The following is a 25215-nucleotide window of genomic DNA, read 5'->3' on the forward strand; positions in this document are numbered from 1 at the left end:
ACATTATTTCACTCCATGCCACAGGTTCGCCGTTCCTACTTCAGCAATTTATTTCATAACTTTGATAATTACGTTAAGCTTATTATTAAATTATCGTAATTTATTTACAAGAGAAACTTTGATGCGCACTTGTTCAATAACTGGTTGCAGCCATTTTGGGGTTGCTAAATGTATTACTTAATTTCCCCATTTAGAGTACGTGGCACGAGACGCGGGACCTTATAATCACGTTGGTGGATTTTAATGGAAAAGTCATAAGACCACTATTATAATGTGAATTATTTGTTTTCTTCTTTTATTGTGATTTTAATATTTATTACTTTATCAAAGCATGCATCACTGAACTTGAAATATTTGATGAGACAGTACCCAATAAAAGGGAGATGATATTTAACTAGCAACATTTTACTTTACGTTCCATTTTACATATTTAACAAATACATTTCAAATATATAAAGTTTAAAACTGCGTGTAATGACACGTTAATTTTACGTTCTGTCGCACGCAGTCGACTGGAACGGAAAATATATTAAATTTATTTATTTAACAAATTGAGTGAAGTTAATTATTAAGAAAAAGTAAATATACGTTTATACGCATACACTTATTTTTTCATATAAAATCTAGATGCGTAGATAACGTAAAATTTAACAAACCTTTTTGAAACTATTAAGTTGATATGATTTGCGTAAAACAGAACAACTTCTATTTACAATTTCAATTTTCCAGAAAAATTCTTGTGAAGAAATTCAAAGAAATGGCTTCTAAGACGCAAATTTTGTCTCTGTACAAATCGCTTTTGAGAGAATCGGAGAAATTTCCTAACTACAACTTCAGGTATAACGAATTGCACAATGTTTTCTCATTACTTAATATATAACCTTAAAAAATTGGGAAATTCTTATTTCGTCTTAAACTTTAGTACTAATTAATACTGTTATGAGTGTATGCTTGTGTGTTTTTGGTGTACTAAGTGAGTAAGTACGTAACCTGTTGATAGGGTTCGTCATATCCAATTTAGACAATAACGAGTGTGGCGAATTGTCTCTTCATGATTACCGACTGCCACAGATTTCTTTAATAGTTACTGCGACTGTGCCCAGTCCGATAAGAATTGTGGGCGTAATTTGTCTCTGTCTCTCCATCTAGTACTTTTCCTTCCTCAGAATTTATTGTATAAGATATTTTTTATCTCCTCCTCTTAATTAGTCTCAATTACTTAATACTCGTTCCCTAATTAATGTTTTTAGTTATCATTGTATTATATTTACAACATTCATATTGTAATACATTCTCAGTATTAACAATGTAATGAAATGTTACTGGTAAATAACTTAATGAATAAATTATTGACTTGTAAAACCACAGATACCTACTCCATACATAAATCTTATACTTACTGCGTGCTGCCTTACGGCGTAAGTGCGAGCGAGACAGATAGGCGCACTATCCCCCTTTCTCCTCAGCAGCTAATGGCAATTTAGACTACCATAAGACCGAGACAGGTTAGGTAAATCTAGTTAGTTGTTACCCACTACTTCATTCATGTGAAGCCCTACTATTAAAACTATAGAAGTTTCATACAAACTTTACCACCTCATTTTAATCCTTTAGGGGTAGAATTTCGCAAAATCCCATCTTAGTGAGTACCTTAGAGGTGATTGCTTACGTCCTTTAAAAGAACCTCCATGCAAAATTTGAGATACCTAGCACTTGTAGTCAGTCATACAACACTTGTTTTACATAGACACTACATAAACTGCCTATATATGTCCCACTGCCGGGCACAGGCCTCCCCTCAATCAACCGGAGGGGGACATAGACATAGACACTACACATTGACATTATCGTACACGCGCATTTGTGTGTGTGACTTCTGACGCCATACGATGATTTATAAAGTAAGAACGAGGTGGGGTGAGATAAACCTAGCTCAGCCGCTGGTGGGGAGCGAAGAGTTGCTGTACTATACATAGTATATTCGCTATTCTATGCTTTGTTTATTAATTTGCAGATCATATGCAATTAGGAGAGTAAGGGATGCCTTCAAAGAGAAGAAGACAATCACAGATCAGAAACAAGCAATGAAAGAAATTGAATATGCGAAGGAAAATCTCGCAATAATTCAAAGACAGGTGAGACATTTTATTAATTCTAACTGGTGAATGTAAATAAACATGGTATCATTCTTGTGGTACAAAAATTACGCAACAAAAATCGTACCGCAGGGGGCGAGGATTCTTGGCCTTTATTGCTGTGGTATAAAGGTATAAATCAGCCTCCGTGGTCTAGTGGTTAGAGCGTTAGGCTCACGATCTGGAGGTCCGATGGGGACATTGTCGAAATCACTTTGTGATACTGTCCTTTGTTTGGTAAGGACTTTTGAGGCTTGAATCACCTGATTGTCCGAAAAAGTAAGATAATTCCGTGCTTCGGAGGGCACGTTAAGCCGTTGGTCCCGGCTATTAGCCGTAAAAACACCTCCACCAATCCGCAGTGGAGCAGCGTGGTGGAGTATGCTCCATACCCCCTCCGGTTGATTGAGGTGAGGCCTGTGCCCAGTAGTGGGACGTATATAGGCTGTTTATGTATGTATGTTAAAGGTATAAATCGGCGGTATCAATGGATAGTATAAATGGAGCATACTCCACCACGCTGCTCCACTGCGGATTGGTGGAGGTGTTTTTACGGCTAATAGCCGGGACCAACGGCTTAACGTGCCCTCCGAAGCACGGAATTATCTTACTTTTTCGGACAATCAGGTGATTCAAGCCTCAAAAGTCCTTACCATCCATCATTTATACTATCCATTGATACCGCCGATTTATACCTTTAACATACATACATAAACAGCCTATATACGTCCCACTACTGGGCACAGGCCTCACCTCAATCAACCGGAGGGGGTATGGAGCATAACTCCACCACGCCGCTCCACTGCGGGTTGGTGGAGGTGTTTTTACGGCTAATAGCCGGGACCAACGGCTTAAAGTGCCCTCCGAAGCACGGAATCATCTTACTTTTTCGGACAATCATGAGAAACATGGCCGTAAAAAAGGAACCCTGGGACAGAATCTGATAGAATTTTCGAGAATTATAAGGAAAGCATAAGCATTCATTACATGCAAGTCTCATCAGTGGAAGTTGTTGGACCAAGTTCCATACATTTTTGCCCATTGTCATTTGGTACTAGTAAGAAAAAGAGATATTGATTGTGTATAAAGTACCTCATCACTAATTTAAGAGCCACGCTCTTGTCGGTGTAGCATTCTCAATTCTTGTCTATCAAAGGCCAATTCTTTCACTTCCTTTTAAGACACGATGTTCACCTTCTCTTTAATCTGTCCCATGTAAGCTCTTCTTGGTTTTCCCCTTCCTCTCTTTCCTTGTGTCCAATCATCTTGCCTCTTCTGTCTTCAATAACTCAATATTTTGTCTCTTTTCCCTTACTCTTACTAGCACTTTCTCATTAGTAACTCTTTCAGTCGAACTTATTTTTTCCATCCTCCTCCAACACCACATTTCAAAGGCGTCGAGTCTCTCTCTGTGAAAAAGAGTACCTAACCATAAAAAAATATTGTTAATTTATAAAAAAAACTTTGCTTTCAGACCTCAATCGGGAACATGTTCAAAACAGAGAAACTCGTCATAGAAAATACCCGATAATCAAAATGGCTTCCGAAAATGACCTTCAACGACATAATATAAGTTATTGACTTGAATACCTAGTAAGTAGTTGACTTAATTCACTTTTAAGAGCCTGCAATACACTATACAGCCAGGATTTTAACCCATACATACTATAATATAATATAACATACATAATTAGCTTAAATATCGACACCTTATAGCGAACCACGTAAGCTCCATTTTGAAAAATCTCTTTCGGATGTGATTTTTAACAAAACCACGCAATAGACGCGCTAATTTATATCATTCGAATTTCAAAAATTCGAATTTCAAACATTCGAAGGTCAAACATTCGAATTACAAACATTTAGTTTTGTTGAAAAAGGCGATTATGAGGTTTTCTTTTCACTATAATAAGGTAACTCCATGTAGCCTATACACGTCCTACTGCTAAGCAGAGACCTTCACTCAATCAGTCATGAGCAATGTCATGTACCCACTTCAGAATCGTGGGTCTAGGATCATATTTGACATTTAATGAGACTTAGGTTTAATTTGTCAAAAAAGTTATTGTGACGTTTTCGTATCGGGTCATGCCCGGCCAAGTAGTTAATGCCATATGCGGCAAGTCTACGATATTATGTCAATTTAAAAAAATAGGCCCGTTAGACTAAAGTAAGACCCAGAGGGGGTGAAGTGGACACCCGATAGGAAATGGTGCGGGGCGGAGTGTTACCGTTCTAAACGTTGTATTCCTTACGTTCTACTATAGAGAACCTTACCCTTAAATAACTCAGTACCTCACTAGTATATTCTTTATTTCACTGCCAAGTAGCTTATTACTTTATTAAACAGTAACAGTGATGTAACTTTCCCGAGAATGTTCCCACTTTGGGATCACTAGAGCAAAAAGGCGCAAAACTATATAGTCGTAAGACCGAATGTCCTTTTAAAATCCAAAGCCCATTGTTTAACTATTGTGTCTGGCAATCTGGGTCTTGGAGGTTATACAAACACCAGATTACAAGAAAGAACAATTTGAAAAAGAAAAGCAGCCAATGTCCTTACTATTAAAAGAGGTTTTTCAACGGGAACATTCCCGTTCTGGGAGCATTCCCGCTCTGGGAGCATTCCCGCTCTGGGAGCATTCCCGCTCTGGGAGCATTCCCGCTCTGGGAGCATTCCCGCTCTGGGAGCATTCCCGCTCTGGGAACATTCCCGCTCTGGGAACATTCCCGCTATGGGAGCATTCCCGGGAAGGGGCACGTTACTGAACAGCACAGTGTACTCTCTATTTAGTAAATAAAAATGAGAATTAAGTCAAGTATATCAAGTCAATAAAGGTGCTCATTTTGGGGAAAAAAAACTGAATTTTAATTTAGTTTGACTCTCAGAGGAGTTATAGACGGCAGTTGCCTTTAAGCACACCCCGGACACTTCATACAAATAACCTTGACGTTATCGTACACGCGCATCTGTGTGTGTGACGCCCATACGATTAAAGACTAAAGTAAGACCGAGGGGTGGGGGGGGGGGGTGAAGTAAACCTAGCTCTTTTAGGGAATACGCCCTTTTGGCAGACGAGCACGCGTGCGCTTGGTAACTTCCGTCTATAATTTCTCTGTCTGACCGTTTCAAAAATAGTACTGTCCTTTACTCACTATAAGTACAAAAAAGAGATAGAGCTGGTTTTGGAACTGGCTAACTAAACTAAAACGAAGTTTGTGTTTCTCAGAATCGGCACCAGTGTAAACATAGATATTCTCTGAGTACGTAAGATGTAATAAAAATACAATAGATTTAAAATTTTAAACTGACGAGAAATCAACATCACATTTGCAAGTAATATTTTAAAAAGGCGACACTGATTGCAGGATGGCAACCCATTTTTTTTTTATTTAAAGAGGAACCTTAAATAATTAAGTACAAACGTAAGCTAGATTGAGGCCAATTACAAGCTTCAACATTTAGAAGAAAAGCACCACGAAATAAATCCAGCGGATTTTAATGGAACTAAATGACAAGTCATAATAATTCTACGCAGATACTGCGACACTAGCGCCGCTGTCGCGGGAATTTCGTGTCGCGGAGTCTAGCGCGAAGCATAAAAAATGTTGTGTATAAAAAATAATGTATAATGTAACATCTTTGTTATATCAAAGAATATGGTTATAAAATAACCTACACTTTAATTAAATAAAATTATAAAAACGCACATAAAAGTAACGAGCTATCAATAGTTACTAGATTTATACATTGTTTTAAGTTTACGCGGTTATTATCATAATTAAAGCACATAATAACGGGTTCTTACCGCGTTTAAATGGGGATATGAGACTCCCGATATTTCGAAACTGTTGCAAGTGCCATGATCACGGGATGACTGATGAGATTGGAGTGGAGTAGGTAGATCCATAATTTTCTACGGGCAGACATATTTGTCTACCCTCTTTCTTTGCCGCTTGTTTATGTTTTTGATATCGGAATGTTCGGAACCATCTGAACTCGCACTAAACTCACTACGACAAACCGCACTCACTGTGTCCTCACGTTTTGTCACCACATTAGGCCGTTTCAAGCTTTTTACAACACCTCAAAACAATCTAAAAAAAAAAGAAAAAAGAAAAAAGAAAAAAAAAGAAAGAATATAAAGAATCTTATCTTATCTTATCCTCAACCGAACCCGTTATTATGTGCTTTAATTATACTTACTAAATTTGTCCACGAGGCGTATTTATTACGTAAACGTGGCGCCACTAGCTTATACAGATTGTTTTATCTCAATGGTTTCGTTGTCTTTCGGTGTTGCCATCCTTACTCCAATGCTGCCAGTAAAAAAAAAACAATTTTCGTAATTATAATATAAGTAGACGCACCTCAAAATAAATAGTTTTGTAAAGTAAATAAAATGTATTATAAGTTGCATTTTGTGTAGATTTATTGTTAAATTATAAGTTGTTGTGTAAATAAATGAAATTGTATCTAATCCTGCACTCGATTTTTATTTTTTTAACATTGGCCCCGATTCCTGCAGATACCTCATAAATTTATTTTAAGTTATACCCGTCATTTTCCTATCCACCGAAAACGAAAGGTAGGTACGGATGATTAACAACTGTTAATTTTAAAATGAAGGAGTGAATGAATGGAAAATAGGCATCTCGGTGATATGCAACCCGTTTGACGTGTGCAAATAATAAATAAAATGAAATTATTAATTATTATTCATCTTCATCACCAGCCCATGAACGTCCCACTGTTGGGGCACGGGCCTTCCCTATGGATGGATAGGGAGATCGGGCCTTAAACCACCACGCGGGCCCAGTGCGGATTGGTGGTTATTAACGACTGCTAATGCAGCCGGGACCAACGGCTTAACGTGCCTTCCGAAGCACGGAGGAGCTCGAGATGAAAACTTTTTTTCCTGTGGTCACCCATCCTATGACCGGCCTATCGAAAGTCGCTTAAAATTATTATTATTTTTTTTTATTAATGTAAAATTTTAATACTATGTTCAATGAAGATTATTATTACTATTTATTATTCATTTAAAAAAAATGGGAGGGAGGTTTTCTAATTTTTGCCTAAAATTGACGTGTGTTAAAATAAAATTAGATGCGTGTTTACAGGGGGGTTGAAAAGTCCACATCGAAGCAATTCATCTATTCTACTTTTATATGCGCAGACAAATTGCAATATTGCTTTAAAGAGCTTTGATATGGCCTTTTTAACCCTACTAGAATCAGCATTATTAAAAGTATTTTTTTATCTTTTACCAAAGTCTTCTTGAAAAAAACCTACCAGTAAAATTAGCATCCAAATTCATTCAGTAATTTTCGAGACCAAAAGAAACTACATAATTTGCAAATACTGCCAACCACGATTGAGGAGCTCGGTGGCGCAGCGGTAAACGCGCTCGATCTGCGATTGTTGAAGTTAACCACAAAAAAAAGGTTTCATCTCGAGCTCCTCCGTGCTTCGGAAGGCACGTTAAGCCGTTGGTCCCGGCTGCATTAGCAGTCGTTAATAACCATCAATCCGCACTGGGCCCGCGTGATGGTTTAAGGCCCGATCTCCCTATCCATCCATTGGGAAGGCCCGTGTCCCAGCAGTGGGGACGTTAATGGGCTGATGATGATGATGATGACTGCCAACCACGAGATACCAATTCAAAATCTACTGTTACATCTGTGATTGATTCAGCTGCACGGCTACCGCCCTAGACAAAATGCCTAGCTAGAATCATAATAGGAAAATACTAGTTATTTACAGAGTTTTAAAAAAAGCTTTGCCTGCCACACATGAGAAATCGGTATCAAAATCAAAAATACATTTTTATCATTTATTTAATAAAAGTATAATTTAATTATAATTTACATTTACTAAGTGGTCAATAAATGACAGAGAATTATGTATATTTTGCTTTATAAATTGACTGTCACTTATCAAACTGAATAAAAAAATAAATTTTAATTAGGTATTCGCCTATGTTACAAATGTTCATAAATATTATTATTACTAACAATTTATATTGTTGTTACTTAATATGTATAGTTTAATAAAATAAACAATCTAGGGCCAAATTACGTACTTTTTGAAGTTACAAGAATTCCGTCCAAATAAGGGACTATCCAGGCTACGTAATGTAAAAATATTGCACCAACAGGAAATAAAAAACAAAAGAGAAATAGAAAGAGTACATTAGGCGGCCTTATTGCTAAGTAGCAATCTCTTCCAGTCAACTTTTAAGTATACGTTCCCCAAAACAAGATCAGCGCCATCTTGCAACATGTTGGATAACAGATAGTGTTATTACACCCAGGCACGACACATCTTCCACCCATTATTATTCTGATCAAAATAAGCAAGATACTTAGGTAGCAACATAATTCTATACACATCTGGTCTGCTATACAAATATCAAGCAACAATTATTTTTAGAAATGTTATTGCAGAGGCCATTTAAACATACCTCTGCCATAACATTATATTTTTGAATAATTATGTACAAGCAATGAGAAAATAGGTAAATACCACGTCAGACCGTACGGTCACGAGCATTAATACGTATACACTTTGGTACCATGTCACATTAAATTTTTTGACAAATTGAACTGTAAGTCTCACTAAATCTCAAATATGTTAGTGCGACGGAGTCCTAAAGTGGGTACATTATATTGCCCATGACTGTACAGAGCCATCTATATATTTTTTGGGGTACGTAGCTTGGAAAGTCCCATATTGAAACTCTTGAAACGCCAACACGGTCTTACCACAGAGAAAACTAGCTTTGAATCAAGGTTGAACGCATATCTCACAAATTCTTACCGCGTTTTGCTTTATCAAGTGCGCTCTCCTTTGCGGCTTATGGCTATTAAAGCTAAAGCATGGTATAAATAAGAAGACCAGGTATGCTCAATCCTATGACAAGCCGCCATTGCTAGCCCATTGATGACGTAAGTGTTACCATTCAATTGGTATCTCCAACATTCCAAGGACATAAATTTTATTATTGAAAATTAACTGAATTACTGACTAATGTATTTAATTATTACTATTATTTGTCACATATATAAAAATCATTAAAACTGTACGTAAATCTTTTACTAAAAGTACAAAATTTCCTTGCAGCACAAAGCTAATTAACATTGAACGTGGGTAATTTATTTTTTACGAAATGGCAACACAGGGTCGGATGACGTCAGCTGGGTAACCTTGAAATGCTAGCTGTCAGTTTTGAACGTACCTGGTCTTATACCATCGCCTAAAGTAAGACCCAGAGGGGGAAGGAGGGGGTAGGGGCTAGAGTACTGGATTGCAAGTTTTACGTACGATGCATATTCGATGCGTTCAACCGGCCTAAAACCGGACAGGAAATTTGAATCAAATTGATAAATAATTCGACAGATTTTTGCTTGTTTAGCTAATTCTTAAACAGTCTTCGTTCAAAGCTTGTTTACTATTTTGCCGTAAGACCGAACAGTTGTAAAAGCTACTTTATCGCCATACCTAATAATTGGACCTATTTACTGCCACCCACTCCGCTGCTATCCTCAAGTGATACCACATTCCTGTCCAACTCAACAGAGTTCATCTTATTGAATCTCTTTCTCTTGTCTTCCTTGCCGTGGTGTTTCTTGTGGTGGCCGTTCTTCCTCTTCCTCTTGTGGACTCTCTTCTTATGTTTCTTGTCAACTTCTTCACCAGACCCTGAATGGGACTTGCGCCGTGTTTCCACTACCGGTGCCATGTAGGTCGCTGCGGGTTCCTTGGGATAAAAAATAATAAAAATGACATTATATTTTATGACAAGATTCTGTGCTGTATTCCAACAGCCGTTGCATGGGTTCCACTATCGCGCGCGAAGCGGTAACAGTAACTACCGCGCGTTTCGACTATAGACGCAGCGAATGCTATTCAACGTAGATAAACACACAAAAAAATACTTATTCGAAAAAAGTGTTTTGCACGAATTACTATTACGTTAACGAACGAAAAGTGTCGTTTTAATTCTGCGCTGTATTGAATATACTTACTGACGCAAATGTGTTTACCTTTGGTGGGGACCGCCTAACACTATTACTTGCGTCGCTGAAGTATCCATTTAGGTTGGTATCCTCGACAAACAAAGGTTGTTCAGTGGTTAGATCCCCACTCCCGTGAAGATATTTGCTGCCTCTGTGCCCAGTGAATCTGAAAATGTAGCGAAAAGAGTAATTTAAAAAAATAAAAGACTCGACGCTTATATGCGTCCGAGTCAAACGCCTGCGCAAAACCAATAGACAGCGTGACTGTGATAGCCGCAAGTCTAGTCTAGAAATATGTCTATTAGTCTAGATAAAAATCTCTAACTGATCTGATAGACGTGTGAGATAGCTGAAATAGTTACTTATTTGGTACAAGAGCAGACCGTAGCGTAACTTACGGACGTAACCATCTTGATGATCGTTAGGCTGCGTTTCCATTGACGCGGAGCTGTGCGGAGATGAGTGGAGATGTGCAGGAATCGACCAATCACCGTGAAGGAGAGAGTGACAGAGCGTCTTCGTTTTTCGCTCTCTCGAACGCTATGATTGGTCAAATCCGCACATCTCCGCACAGCTCCACGTCAATGGAAACGCAGCCTTATGGAATGGGTCTGGTCTCAAATTGATTTTCGATGACGTAATTTTCACCAAAAAATAAAACGGCTGCTGGTGGTCAACTACCGAGCAGTCTGATGGCGGGAAGCTTGCTGACACCGAACTGTCTGCTAATTTATGTTGTCAATATAAACTTTGTCTTAAGCCAAATAAAATATAAATTTTGGCCTTATATTGGCCTTGCAATATATTCTTAAAGCCCATGATATTTTATTAGTCGGGTGGTAGCAGAGTCATGAAACTAGACTATGCACCTAAGACATCAACGGATTACATACAATACAAGTCAATGCGACATTAGAACCGATTCACCAAACGCGTCGCGTCGGTATAGTACAGTCATGAGCAATATAATGTACCCACTTTAGGACTCTGTCGCACTAACATATTTGACATTTAGTGAGACTTACAGTTCAATTTGTCAAAAAAGTTCAAGACATGGTACCAAACTGTATACATATTAATGCTCGTGACCGTTCATGATCATTAGTCAGCTTCGCCAGGACATCCACCACCGCCACATGAGCAAATTCTTTATAAGTATGTCATTTTTATAAGTTTTATGTATTTTTGTGGTGTTTTATAATAATATTTTCTTTATTCTTTAGTCAAATTAAGTGCCAGGTACGCACGTAGGTTTGCGTCGACAGTTTGTTTTTGGATCGGTGACCACTGCTTTCCCTTTCCCACTGTGCTTCGGCGAGCACGCGCTGTCATTTAAGAGCAGTTGTCAATATCAAGAAGAAAAGGAATCTTCTACGGTGGATTGGGTAGTAGGTATAAGACTTAGAATGTGTTTTGTTAACTAAATTATATCAACGGTTTCGACCAATAAACGTAGCGAATACTATCTTCGTAGATAGACGTCGAACGGCTATTGGTCGGAGGCCTCGATATAAATCGCGCCGTACGCGGCGTGGTTGCTGTGCCGCAAGGGCAGAACATGAACGAAGTTCTCACTATAAGACGACGATAAGTAAGTACATAAATACATAAATCAACATTATTTCTGACGGATTTAAAGACATCCTCACCGTTTATAATGGTCTCCGTCAGGGCTTGGCTTTTTGACCTTCCCATGCTCCTTCGAGTGTTCCTTCCCCTCCCTATCCTCTCTGCCGTCTCTGCCCTCCCGGTCATCTCTACCCTCGTGGTGTTTGTAATCAGCGCCGTCTTGAGACCTGAAATAACTGCTGTGAAAGTTAAATGCTTTTTTAAATCCTGCGAACAGGAGAAGCCTTATTTTCCTATTATGATTCTGGGATTTGTCTAGAGTGGCAGCCGTGCAGCTAAACACTGTAGGACCGCTACGGCCTGTCTACAATAAGTCACGTCGAAAAACTAAGCTGACGGCTGGAGGATGAACTACAATAATTCTTTAAATATGTACTATCGGATTTTCTTACTACTCATTCGAGATGATGATGTTTTTTGTAGGTACCGTCCAATAACAAAAACAACCTATATACGTCTCACTGCTGGGCACAAACACAGTTGAGCACACTCTTCCACGCTGCTCCACTGCGGGTTGGTGGTTATTTCAAAAACTGAGAAAAGTAAACGTACCTCCTCTCAGAGCTTCCAAATTCAGGTTCCGGTGCGGGGGCTGGCTTCCCAGAGTGGACTTTCTCACTCATCCTCTGCACCACACTTTCAATATCCCTCATCCTGGTTCCTATGGCGTCCACTAAGGCCTGGAGGTTCCCAGGTTTCTCCTCTTTCTTCTCCTCAGGGGGAGGGAGATCTGGTTGATGGTAAGATGTCGGAGCTGGCTCCTGTAAGTTGGGTTGCTGAAAAGGCGGTTAAATTGGTAAGGGCAACTAGTTTTTTTTAATACAATCAGTGCACCAACATTAATAAGTATTCAAGTTTTTGGGGCACTAACCAAACGCAACTGGTATCTTTTTACAATAGCACGGGTCATCCCTCATCACTGTAGGGCTTTAGTCTTAGCTACACGAGTTACACTATCTATGTCGCCGCGACAAATATCGCAAGCTTCCATAAACAGATGCGCCATACATATAGTTACACGTCGTACGTGTTTATGTTTTTAATAAATAATTATTGGTTGATTGCTAGCGCAACTTATACCGCATAGGCACTTTGGCCCGTTTCCTCAAGATATAATTTGTCTTCACCTATAAATTGTACAAAAAAACACAAGGTGAACTTCAAACCCTATAGTTTCAGTTCAGTGTCCATTTTTTATAATGTCACTTTTCATTAGCAACAATTTCGTGCAAAACACTTTTTTTAGTTTATAATTATAACATGTTATAGGGTATTGGGAGAATGGTAGAGGATCTTCGAGATTAAAAAGGCCACTTTTAAGCAATTCACCTATAAAAGCAATATTGCTATTAGACATTTTACGGTATTTTTTCTCGTCTCGAACCAAGCCGAATTTCTCGAGGCTTCTCGAGTTCGAGACTTCTTGAGCAGAAAATCTACACGGTGATTATTTATTTTGATACTTAAGGGTTATAAGTAGGTACTTGGATATAACTTGGCTAGGCTCTCTGATAGATATTTCTGTAGTTTTACCCTGGGGCTTAAAGCTGGTTCGGTGTCCAAGTTGGGGTCGTGCTCATTCCACTGGTTCTGAGGGATCTCCGTCCAGGCAACCTGCTGATCATGAAGACGATAAATGAAGAAGTTCTTTTGGAAAGATTCTTCGCGGGTTATTTTAGAAGAAAAATAATGTTTTAAGTTTACGCGGTTATTATCATAATTAAAGCACATAATAACGGGTTCTTACCGCGTTTAAATGAGAATATGAGACTCCCGTCAGTCATCCCGTGATCATGGCACTTGCAACAGTGTCGAAATATCGGGAGTCTCATATTCCCATTTAAACGCGGTAAGAACCCGTTATAATGTGCTTTAATTATAGAAAAATAATGGTGGTTGTTTGTGACATGTTTTAAATAAAGCCAGGTTAAGGGGTAAACTAAACAACACGAAGAAGCAAAATTAGTGGTAAGTACAATTCATTTGAACGATTGTGACTAATTTCACAGCAGAATTATACATACAAATTGTATTGGTGTGAACGCTGTGAAGTCAGTTACCATCTTACAAGTGTTAAAATGTTTATCTTGACAGATATACTTACAGGTGTTACTGTCACCGTACCAAATACTTACTGAGGGAGATGGTTCTTCAGCTCTTGATTCTGAGTTTAATGTCAAGTGGAATTTTCCGTCGTAAGAGTATGGAATTGGATATTATTATAATTAAAAGAAATCATGAATTATGAGACGGAAATTTCCACTATCAGAATAATGAGCTGAATCACTGAGTATTTATCACGGTATACACTAACACCCTGTATAGACAGAATGAATAAAGTTAGGACTATATGATTACTATGATTAGCCTACTGGCTGTGGCTCGTATAGCCGAAATGTGGCTGCCGCAGCCAGTTAAACAGCCAGTTGTCTAGTGGTTGGTAACCTCAACGACCTGTGGACGACCGTACCTTGTAAGGCGCTTTCTGCGTGACTCCAAATGCATTAGCGAAGTATCTCTCATCAGATGCTGGTTCCACTGGCTGTAACAAAAGACGGTAGATTGATACTCGAAATTTTCAAGTTATTTTAGAGGGTTTTTTGTAGATAGAAAGATTTCGTGCTTTATAGAGATATTGTACCGGGTGAGAGCCTTCAGCGCTCCCCATTTGTCCGGCCAAGTAGTTAATGCCATCTGCGGCAAATCTACAATAAGTCACGTAAAAAAAATATAGAGCGAATATTTCGTTTTTTTCGTGACGTAACATCACAAAAAAAAGCAATACTTAACATCACTTGAAATTTTCACAAAACGAAAAAGCTAAATTAAAGGATGTGTGGTGGTTGGTGGATGTTCTGAAACAAAAGAGCCTCACCACGCCCTCACTCAATACAAGTCCCCTGTCAAGTATATCCCTGTTACCTTTTCCTTCTCCATGACTGGTTCCTCCTGGTCATCAGCGCGGGGCTCCACGGGCGCCTCCTCCTCCAAGTAGTTGTTGCTGTTCGTTATCTTCCTTCCTCGCCTGTGTCTGCCGAATTACATTTGAATATAAGAATTAAATTATAACATCATTAGTCCTACTTTATTGTTGTGACAGCGTCAGACAGTGGCAGCCCTAGGGCGGTGCGTGGTGTATCACCGGACCGGCCGCCAAACCAACCAGGACTGGTTCACCCTGGTCGCAAACTAACATCATCGGATTAGACTGCTCATACCAGCGGCCCTAGCACCGTAAGCACGCGACTCTTTCTCGCCGCGACAGAGATAGTCTGTCTCTTTCTGTGCAGTACTGTGAGAGAGTGACGGGTGACGTATGTCGAGGCGAGAAAGAGACGCGCGCTTACGGTGCTAAGCCCGCTGGTGCCCGTAAACAGCATTATTTTAAGGGGCTGAGGGGTGCCACTTTGAGATCTCGCACCACCTAAATATTTTGCTCCGGCCTCCGTGGTCCAGTGGTTGAGCGTTGGGCTCACGATCCGGAGGTCCTGGATTCGATTCCCGGTGGGGACATATCACAAAAATTACTTTGTGGTCCCTAGTTTGGTTAGGACATTACAGGCTGATCACCTGATTGTCCGGAAGTAAGACGATCCGTGCTTCGGAAAGCACGTTAAGCCTTTGGTTCCGGTTACTACTTACTGATGTGAGTACGTAGTCGTTATATGAGACATGTGAGGGGCCTTTGGCGGCTCAATAGTAACCCTGACACCAGGGTTGATGAGGTTGGTAATTCACCTCACAACCCACATGATAGAAGAGAAGAAGAATATTTTGCTAGGACCGCAAATGGCGACAGACTCAATAACCGGGAAGATTAAAGAATGGGGCAAGAAATGAAATTAATTACATTGACATAAACAAATAGGCTCACGTTCGCTAAGGAACTTCTCTAAAAAAGCTTCCGAACTAAATTGTAAATGTGTACTGTCACCAAAGGATGTTTTCGGGATACCGAGCATAGGTCCCCGCTAGCCACAAATTGATAGTGTGACTAGGGATCGACGATCCAACGGTATTATGTTGGAAGTTGGATGCGCCTTGCTGTGTAAACTTCAATATCGCATTTCAAGACTGCTTTAAGACTGCATTCTGCATTATTGAATGTGGCGCCATCTGTTGCATGTGGGCGGAACTAGCTGGCCAACTAGTTGGGTCCGCCACATACGTATACATTAGGTTATGTAGATATTATACATTCGTTCCCTCAAATTAAGATGTTATAGATGTTCAAATAAAGTGCAATATCGGTTGTGCAGTGTCGTTACACGCCGTCCGTTGTGACAAGATGCGCCGCGGAGTTTTATTACAGAGATTGGTTGTCTATTGTACGAGGTCTATGGTTAATTAGGTATGTTTTAAATACTTTGTTCCTTACCTGGGCACATCGCTTTTCTTATGTGGCGGATCCTTTTCAGAATTGGTCGATAGAGCAATCTGCAATAGAAAATACTTCGTGAAACGAATTGTGGAGGGTTAAAATGGCCACATCGAAGCAATTCATCTAAGAAAGCAATATTGCTACTTGACATAAGTATGTTTGCATTGCGCACTTAATTTTATATGCGCAAATGTCCAATTGCAATATTGCTTTCTTAGATGAATTGCATCGATGTGGCCATTTTAACCCCCCTGTATTCAGACTGGACTGGTCAAATCGGGAGTGTAGGGCACCCGGTACAAAAAAAATATAAGTTGCCTTAAGGTCGCGAACTTCAGCTCGGGGCGTTGTCTGCCAAATTTGAAAGCGCGCGCGGACTGTCTGTCTCCCTCGCACTTACGCGTCACACCAAGATTTTTTAAGGAGTTTCCGAGCTGTCATTACGTTTGAGAGAGTGGAGTGTGATGCTGAAATGCGATGAGCGCTGAAAGTGAACCTTTACGTGAATCACGCCGGCGCGGTCAGTAAGTAAGTACCTCGGGATTTAAAAATTACGACTTACAACGATATCAGGGGCTGGTGCTGCTCTTGCGACGGGGGCGGCGCCTTCATTGCAGTCCGGGCCTTCTGTGGTCTTCTTTCCGGTCCTGAGGACCTTGTCTCCGCCGTCGTTCTCAGCCTCCGTCTGTAACTCGTAGACCGGACCCTCCCCCGTTCTGTTATGGAATTTTAATGTTCACTTAGAGCATCTTCTCGTGATAAAGCAACCTACGTAGATCGGGGTTAATACGGCCACATTGGAGCAATTATCTCAGAAAGCAATATTGCTATTTGACATTAGTTGCAATATTGATTTTGCTTTAATGTGACACCCTAGAGAGGGGTAAGCAAAGTTGCGTACTATTTGGAAAGAAATAGTGAAGGCGATAATGATATATTATCACTGTCGCCGTAGGCAACCAGGAGGACTTCAACCAATAGCGGCACAACGTTTATCTACGTAGATAACATTCGTTGCGTCAATTAGTCCACGCCCGCGATATATATCGCCGCGATATATATGGCGCGATTGCCATGCAGACCCTGCAGAGGTGGCGAACCATTACACCTACGTGTCCCTTTATGCAAAGAAATGTTTAATGTAAACATGACGGGCCAAATAATGTTACTTACCACCATACGTGGACACGATCATTGTTGATTTTTACTTTGTACTAGAAGAGTCCAGAGGAGTTAAAAAGGCCACATCGAAGCAATTCATCTAAAAAAGCAATATTGCAATTTGACATTTGCGCATCTAAAAGCAAGTGCGCAATGCACACAAATGTCAAATAGCAATATTGCTTTTTAGATGAATTGCTTTGATGTGGCCTTTTTAACCCCTCAGGTATTCCCCTCTTTTTGAAAGTCTTTAAATCTTTTTTGCAACATACTGTAAGTTTAGTAAGTATACTTAGGACATAGGTTCTAAGTCCTAAGTATACGATAGGTATAGATCTATCGTCTATTTTTCTATTATTTATATCGTCGATCATTCCTCGGTAATTTTTGGGACTAAGGCCTTAGGACTTCGTATCTAAATTGGCTGCAAATTATTAATGTACTGATAACTTGTGTCTGTCAATTCCATTACGGATCACGAGCATGTATTTATGTAAGTTATAACATTTCTGGGACATACTAACTAGCAATAAAACAATTTTAAATGTTTTTAAATACGGTTTATTGTCTCATAAATCAGATTACATTATCCAACTCAAATTAAAGTAAGACATCAGCGGCCGCTGCACGGGTTTGCTATCGCTTGCGGGGCGACGTATATCGCGGGCTTCGACCAAGAGCCGTACGACGTTTATCTACGCATTCGTTGTGTCTATTGGTCGAAACCGCAACTGCGCCGCGTGCGATAGCGCAACCCGTGCAGCAGCTGCAGCTTATCCGTAAATAATTTAACGATAAACCGTATTTATTATTAAAAAAAAGAAAACATTTAAAACTGCTGAGTAATAAACTCAAGCCTATTTTTCAATTTATAGAAGTAAGTATAATATTACAAAAAAATATAAAAAGTAATAAAATTAAAAAAGATATGAATTGTCTGGTTAGTGGCATCTGTTCACAGCCTTAGGTAAATACCTACTCTGGGTTGAAAGTTTAGAAACTTTATTTGTTAAGTAGTTTCTTTGTTAGTAGTGGAGGTTGATATTCCACCTCACCACCCACACGATAAGAAGAAGAAATAGTATTTTTTAATATTTCAGGCATTAGGGTTCCCGCCCATTAAACAGATTTTATTTACTTACTATTGATAATATCCTGTCACTATTGATAGTGCCTGTCATGATAATGTTTTGATTTTATAAAATAATAAATGTCGATAGCTCATTTAGATTAATGCTTATCGATAGTAAAACTGTCGACAGTTCGGCAACACTACTAGGTACCCTCTCTAAGCGGAATAACGAGGGAATGGGGCATTAGGAATAATACTACGTATAGAACGGCAACTCTCCGCTCCCCACCAGCGGCTGAGCTAAGTTTACCTCACCCCCTCTCGGTCTTACTTTAGTCTTCGATCGTATAGGCGTCAGACGTCGCACACACAGATGCGCGTGTACGACCACGGCATAGAACAAATGAGGTTGGAAAGGCCCTAACGCACATTTTGTATCAACTCCACTCTCTTTTACTAAGTACAGTCATGAGCAATATAATGTACCCACTTTAGGACTCTGTCGCACTAACATATTTGCCATTTAGTGAGACAGTTCCATTTGTCAAAAAAGTTAATGTGAGATGGTACCAAAGTGTACATATTAATGCTCGTGACCGGACACCTGCAAACAGATTTACAGTTCTACTATAGTTCTACTTACCTACTGCTTCTCAAATTCCATAGCCACTTTACCGGCAATCTATATTTTGTGTGATAGACTGCAACTTTATAATTTTTTAGATAGATAGCCGATAATACCAAGGCTTTTTTACCATGAGTCTATGTTTGATTTTTTGCACTGCAGGTTATAAGTATAATGCATATATTATTCGCGGAGGTCCGTGCAACGTTAAATTTGCCGACGAGTGGAGTGCAAAATTGAAATATGAATTATGCTCTGTTATGGCGCGCGTGCCGAGTTCCCTTGGCCCTTCCAACCTTTTTTTTCTATTCCGTGTGTACGATAACGTCAATGTGTAGTTAGTACTCCAGCTCACAACCCACACGATAGAAGAAAAAGAATGTGTGGTGTAGGGATTGCAATCCGGAAAAACGGATCCGGTAATCCGGCAGATCCGGCATCATTTAATGGTTACCGGATCCGGTACCAATATACTGGATCCGAAGACCGGATCCGGTGCTAGCAGTTTGTGGGAAAATAATATAGCTGTTGCATGAGTAGGTACTTTAAATACTTGATAATTAATATTGTTACTTATAAATTGATCTATCTGTGAAAGTGAATCTAGAAAGACTGAGCTACTCGTTACGTCGTAAAATTATTACTAGTTACCTATATTACTAAATTTTAATTGTTTTCTTGTTGTCTATTTGTCTTAGCATTGGTTAGGAAATAAAGTCGATTTTATATATTTGTGATTATTTTTTTATAAACTACCTACATGTAAGTGCAGTGACACTTGATTAACTCACTTATTTTGTACAAAAAAGCGAAAATCATTTTGATTTAGCAATCCGACCGGATCCGGTCGGATCCGGCCGGACTGAAAATGACGCCGGATTGCAATCACTAGTGTGGTGTCCGTGTAAAACGCGGTGTTTTGTACGAAGTGTCTGGGGCGTGCTTAGGTTACCGTTTGTCATCATTTAGGGCATACTTGGGGGAAAAGGATCCGTCTTCGGGCGGTGGTTTCTTCATCTTGTACATGTGACTCCATGGAGCTGCTGGCAACGTTTCCCACGGCTGCCCCAGCACCCTCGTCCATACCTCACCACGAACCACCACCAGGCACCTGTCAGCGTTAGAGAATTGGTCAACAAACAAAAAAATTGCAGCGTGTGACCTAACTAGTAGACGCCTTCTTTAGGGTAACCGAGGCAACCCATCGAAGTGTACTATGTTACTGTAAAAGCTCGAACTGCAGTAAATCCTAAGATATTCCAGTTAAAACTAGGATCTACCAATTCCTAGTGGTAAATGTCCCAAAAGATTTAGGTACGACTCGAACTTTAACCACCATTCCGTTGGTAAATCTTAGGTTAGGATTTACATTATCATCATCAGCCCATTAACGTCCCCACTGCTGGGGCACGGGCCTTCCCTATGGATGTATAGGGAGATCGGGCCTTAAACCACCACGCGGGCCCAGTGCGGATTGGTGGTTATTAACGACTGCTAATGCAGCCGGGACCAACGGCTTAACGTGCCTTCCGAAGCACGGAGGAGCTCGAGATGAAAACTTTCTTGCTTTTTTTGTGGTCACCCATCCTATGACCGGCCTTTGCGGAAGTTGCTTAACTTCAACAATCGCAGACCGAGCGCGTTTACCGCTGCGCCACCGAGCTCCTTAACGGATTTACATTAATGGTATAGTAAATGTTGAAAAACATAACATTTATAATACTAGGTATGTACCAGTTTTGTGTAATAGTTTATTAAAGTACTTAAATAATTAAGAATTACCTACTCATTGTTTTATTCCTAAAACCAACATCTAGCAGCTGACAGTGGTAAAACCTAGCATATACTGAATTCGAATGGCAAAAGCTGGAAAAAATCGTCGTATTTTCAGAAATGCATACATATACCAACTCAATCCTTAGGATTTACCGTACTTCGAGCTTTTATAGTAACGTATCTATCAACATGTAAGATGGCGCTGTATAGATTTTCCTTCGTTTAACCTCTTACTTCGCAGGTCCGAAGCCAGCACAGGCCTAAACCAATGATTGTCGAATTTGTTTTCGAATTCATGTTTGAATCATAATTTCATAAATGATTATCACGTGCTCAGCAGTGAAGGAAAACATCGTGAGGAAACCCACATTCCCGAGAAATGCATTTTCGGAGGTACGTGACCTAAGCATTGGGCTGGTTTTCCCTTCGCGGGTTAGAAGGTCAGGCAGGCGCTTCTGTAAAAAAGGGGACCTGTCAAATCTTCAGTTAGGTAAAGCGGACCCTGTGAAAAACGGGATTATGCTGGGTAGATGGATGAATGGATACCTGAGCCTGGTGCAGCAATACGGGAACTGCATATTGGTGTCCTCCACGACTTCCTCGCACTCGATGGCGGACTCCGGAGCCTCCACTCGCTTGCACCTGTGAAGAAATCATCATTACATTAAGCAATTCATTTGAAAAACAAGAACAAACAAGGCCGATAGCTAGGATAGTTAAACATTTTCTCCGGATGCCATTCCCTTCTTGGCCGGCCAAATGGTGCACACGTACCCGACAGTGTAGATGGCGAGATTCCGTCCACCAGGCTGGCACCTATGCCTGGTGCAGGAGTACGCGTCTGCCCACTCCGTGTAAGCAGCGTGTTTCCTCATCGTCCGAGGATCCGTGCAAACTGGTAACAAAAACATACATGGTGTCAGTGACATCGTAACGAAAACTTTGGGGGATGTTTCAGACCATGACTCTTGAGTTGATCAAGTGGAATTTGCCGTCGCAAAAGTATGGAACTGAAAATAATTTAAAAATTCTCATGAATTTTCCGACGGCTTTCACTTGATATTAACTCAGAATCATGCCTAAACCAATGATTGTCGAATTTGTTTTCGAATTCATGTTAAGATTCGTGTCACGTGCTCAGCGGTTTAGGAAAACATCATGAGGAAACCCACATTCCCGAGAAATGCATTTTCGTAGGTATGTGACCTATCCTGTATTGGGCTGGTTTTCCCTTCGCGGGTCGGAAGGTCAGACAGGCAGTCGCTTCTCTAAGAAACCGGACCTGTCAAATCTTCAGGTTAGGCAAGCGGACCCTGTGAAAAACGGGATAATGTTAAAGAGATGATGATAAACTTAGAATTATGATCTGAATCATCCCCCTCAGTATTCGTTACGATGTTACCAACACTGTTTATACAGATATAAATGCTATTTATACAGGTTTAAACACTATTTATACAGGTATAAACACTATTTATACAGATATAAACACTATTTATACAGATATAAACACTATTTATCTGTATAAATAGTGTTTATACCTGTGTATAAACACTATTTATACAGGTATAAACACTATTTATACAGGTATAAACACAATTTATACAGGTATAATCACTATTTATACAGATATAAACACTATTTATACAGGTATAAACACTATTTATACAGGTACAAACGGTGATATATTGCCGTTCCTGAGAATGTTTCCACTTTGAGAACATTAATCTGCAAAAAGAGTTTTATTGCCTAGCCTTAAGTAGCTACAAGAAAGAATATTTTGAATAAAGAAAGCACCCAGAGTCCAACAACAGGAATATTCCCAGAACATTTTCAGTTCAATACTTTTGCAACGGAAAATTCCACTTGATGTCAACTCAGAATCATGTTCTGAATCATCCCTCAAAATTTTCGTTACGATGTCACTCTTTGTATAGAGGGGTTAAATGGCCACATCGAAGCAATTCAGCTAAGATAGGAATATTGCTATTTGACAGTTGTTTGCATTGCGCACTTACTTTTATATGCGCAAATGTCAAATTGCAATATTGGTTTCTTAGATGAATTGTTTCGATGTGGCCATTTTTACCCCGTAGTTTATACCTTTGCCTACCCCTTAAGGAAAACAGGCGTGGCTATGTATTTAAAACTTCAAAAATACTTACATTGACCCTTATAAGACGCCTCTGTGGCTGGACCACCTTTTACAATCACAAAAACACCCAAAAATATGTAAAAAGCCAACATTTTTGGTAAATTTTAATGTACAAATGCATAAATCAAAGTTGTTGCATTTTAGACATGGGCAATCGGTGTGTGGATTCGAAGTGAAAGCATTTGTTTGGACCGAGTGGACGTACGTTCCATTCTAGGTAGAGTTGCGCAGAAAATTGTCTTGCGAACAAAGGGTTATAGTTTTTTTACTATGCGCAGACTATTTTGGTAAACGCAGGTGTCTCTAACGACTTATACAACTGTCTGAAACACAGACGGAGTTCAGCCCCTAAAAAGCCCACATTGAAGCAATTAATCTAAAAAAAAACTAAACCCGACTACGAAAAAATCACGCTCTAAAAACATACATACATACATAAACTCGCGCCCATTAACGTCCTTAACGTCCCCCATTAGCGCCAATTAGTCTCTGCTTACCCCGGTGGGAGGAGCTCGGTGGCGCAGCGGTAAACGCGCTCGGCCTGCGATTGTTGAAGTTAAGCAACTTTCGCATAGGCCGGTCATAGGATGGGTGACCACAAAAAAAAAGTTTTCATGTCGAGCTCTTCCGTGCTTCGGAAGGCACGTTAAGCCGTTGGTCCCGGCTGCATTAGCAGTCGTTAATAACCACCAATCCGCACTGGGCCCGCGTGGTGGTTTAAGGCCCGATCTCCCTATCCATCCATAGGGAAGGCCCGTGCCCCAGCAGTGGGGACGTTAATGGGCTGGTGATGATGATAAGACCTAGGAAGAAAATATGAATATATTCCGAAAATTCTTCCAAAACATTTTCCCTCCGCCAGTACAATCCCTCAATACGATCGTAAAACCGAATATTCACAAACAAAGTAAAAGCACTTCCGGTCATTAAGTGCTATTCTACACAAATTGCAATCTTAACACCTTGAGGTAAGAGCTATCAAACTCAATGCTTGTAACAAAGGCACTGAAAAGATTACAAAAAAACTGCTTTTTTTTCAATATCACGTGGCTTGCCATGGAGTTTTGCTAACGGTAGAAGCACAGCGTACAAGATTCATTATCACTAAAGCCTTTTAGCTTAGCACCATGTCTGTATCCCCGAAGGGGTAGGCTGGTGTAGTAGGCTGCTGGGGGTGTACATGTCGTGGCCAGATCGTAAAATTGATCATTTCATGATGTGGTCGACCATTTCATGAAATGGTCATATTTCATGAAATTGCCAACTTAAGTTGACCATATTATCGTTGAAACGTCAACGTTTAATGATATAGCAATCAACGTTTGGCCATATCGTTAATGTAGGCGGTGTCCATGCTATGTGGTGTAATAAAAATGCGAATAGTCGATTAATTTCTTAGGTTCAAAATTATGTACCTATTTGATATGGAAAATTGTACAATACTTATTATAACATTGATTCATCGAATATAATACAATCAAGTTTTAAATATAATCGACGCCAGCGCCACTATCGGTGGATAATGTTACTAATTTTACGATATGTTTGCCAACGTTTGGCCATATCATGAAGTAATCATGCATTTCGTTGGTCATATCGTTAAACGTTTTGTGTTCATTGATCTGGCCACACTACACCATGATTTGGCCAACGAAAGTTGTTCTATTTCATGGAATACGACCATTTCATGAAATGGTCGATCATTTCATGAAATGATCAATTCTATGATCTGGCCACGACATACACACTCCTCCTAGGGCGTGCCTATTGCCAATAACTCTCTCCAGGTTTAGGTCACATACCTCCGAAAATGCATTTCTCGGCATGTGGGTTTCCTCACGATGTTTTCCTTTACAGCTGAGCACGTGATAATCATTTATGATCCAAACATGAATTCGAAAACAAATTCGACAGTCATTGGTTTAGGTCTGTGCTGGATTCGAACCTGCGACATCAAAGTGAGAGGCTAGAGTTCTACCAACTGGGCTACCACGCACGGCTTATACGACATACACCTACATTTTTGGAATAAGTATAAACATTAAACAACATAGTGAAGGTAATAAAAAACGTCTACTGTTCTACTCCCGCAAAGTTTAATTTGAAAATGGAAATATGTATGATTTAACCTTCAACTTGTAGGGTTTCGTAAGAGAAATTTCCGACCTAGTAATACCACATGCGACAAGTCATTAGCGTCAAAATGGCGAGACGAGGCGAGAGAGCTTAATGTTGCAATGAAGGACTTTCCAATCGGCG

General features: G+C 39.8%; 4 protein-coding genes across 9 annotated transcripts in view; 3 read left to right on the plus strand and 1 right to left on the minus strand.

Annotated features, from left to right (window-relative positions):
* LOC126378477 (aldo-keto reductase AKR2E4-like) overlaps window positions 1-6664 on the plus strand; it is a 305847-nt gene extending 299183 nt beyond the window's left edge. For both annotated transcript variants that reach the window (XM_050026876.1, XM_050026873.1), the window contains one exon: window positions 6644-6664. The gene's annotated coding sequence lies outside the window, so the exon portion shown is untranslated. The remainder of the gene's footprint in view (window positions 1-6643) is intronic.
* Window positions 1-25215, plus strand: part of LOC126378393 (uncharacterized) — a 263924-nt gene that overhangs the window by 121974 nt on the left and 116735 nt on the right. The gene's annotated exons all lie outside the window — the stretch shown is intronic.
* LOC126378560 (LYR motif-containing protein 4-like) lies at window positions 701-6621 on the plus strand. Its single transcript, XM_050027000.1, has 3 exons — window positions 701-837; window positions 2015-2135; window positions 3610-6621. Exons 1-3 carry the CDS (start codon window positions 758-760, stop codon window positions 3664-3666), a joined length of 258 nt encoding a protein of 85 aa, XP_049882957.1. The 5' UTR covers window positions 701-757; the 3' UTR covers window positions 3667-6621.
* LOC126378401 (uncharacterized) lies at window positions 8037-23302 on the minus strand. 5 transcript variants are annotated; one of them, XM_050026735.1, is made up of 13 exons: window positions 22967-23302; window positions 21576-21696; window positions 21348-21443; window positions 20002-20136; window positions 16733-16883; window positions 16165-16223; window positions 14709-14817; window positions 14257-14328; window positions 13320-13403; window positions 12339-12562; window positions 11807-11965; window positions 10185-10323; window positions 8037-9898 (listed from the first exon to the last, which is right to left on the minus strand). In XM_050026735.1, the coding sequence occupies exons 1-13, from the start codon at window positions 23046-23048 to the stop codon at window positions 9653-9655; spliced, it is 1677 nt and encodes a 558-aa protein (XP_049882692.1). In that variant the 5' UTR covers window positions 23049-23302; the 3' UTR covers window positions 8037-9652. The 5 variants fall into 5 exon arrangements, with proteins under 5 accessions (XP_049882692.1, XP_049882690.1, XP_049882694.1 ...); XM_050026733.1 differs by having other exon boundaries at window positions 16730-16883; window positions 22967-23299; XM_050026737.1 differs by having other exon boundaries at window positions 10185-10308; window positions 16730-16883; window positions 22967-23298.

Source organism: Pectinophora gossypiella, chromosome 26 (genome assembly GCF_024362695.1).
Source record: "Pectinophora gossypiella chromosome 26, ilPecGoss1.1, whole genome shotgun sequence".
Taxonomy (NCBI): Eukaryota; Metazoa; Arthropoda; class Insecta; order Lepidoptera; family Gelechiidae; genus Pectinophora; species Pectinophora gossypiella.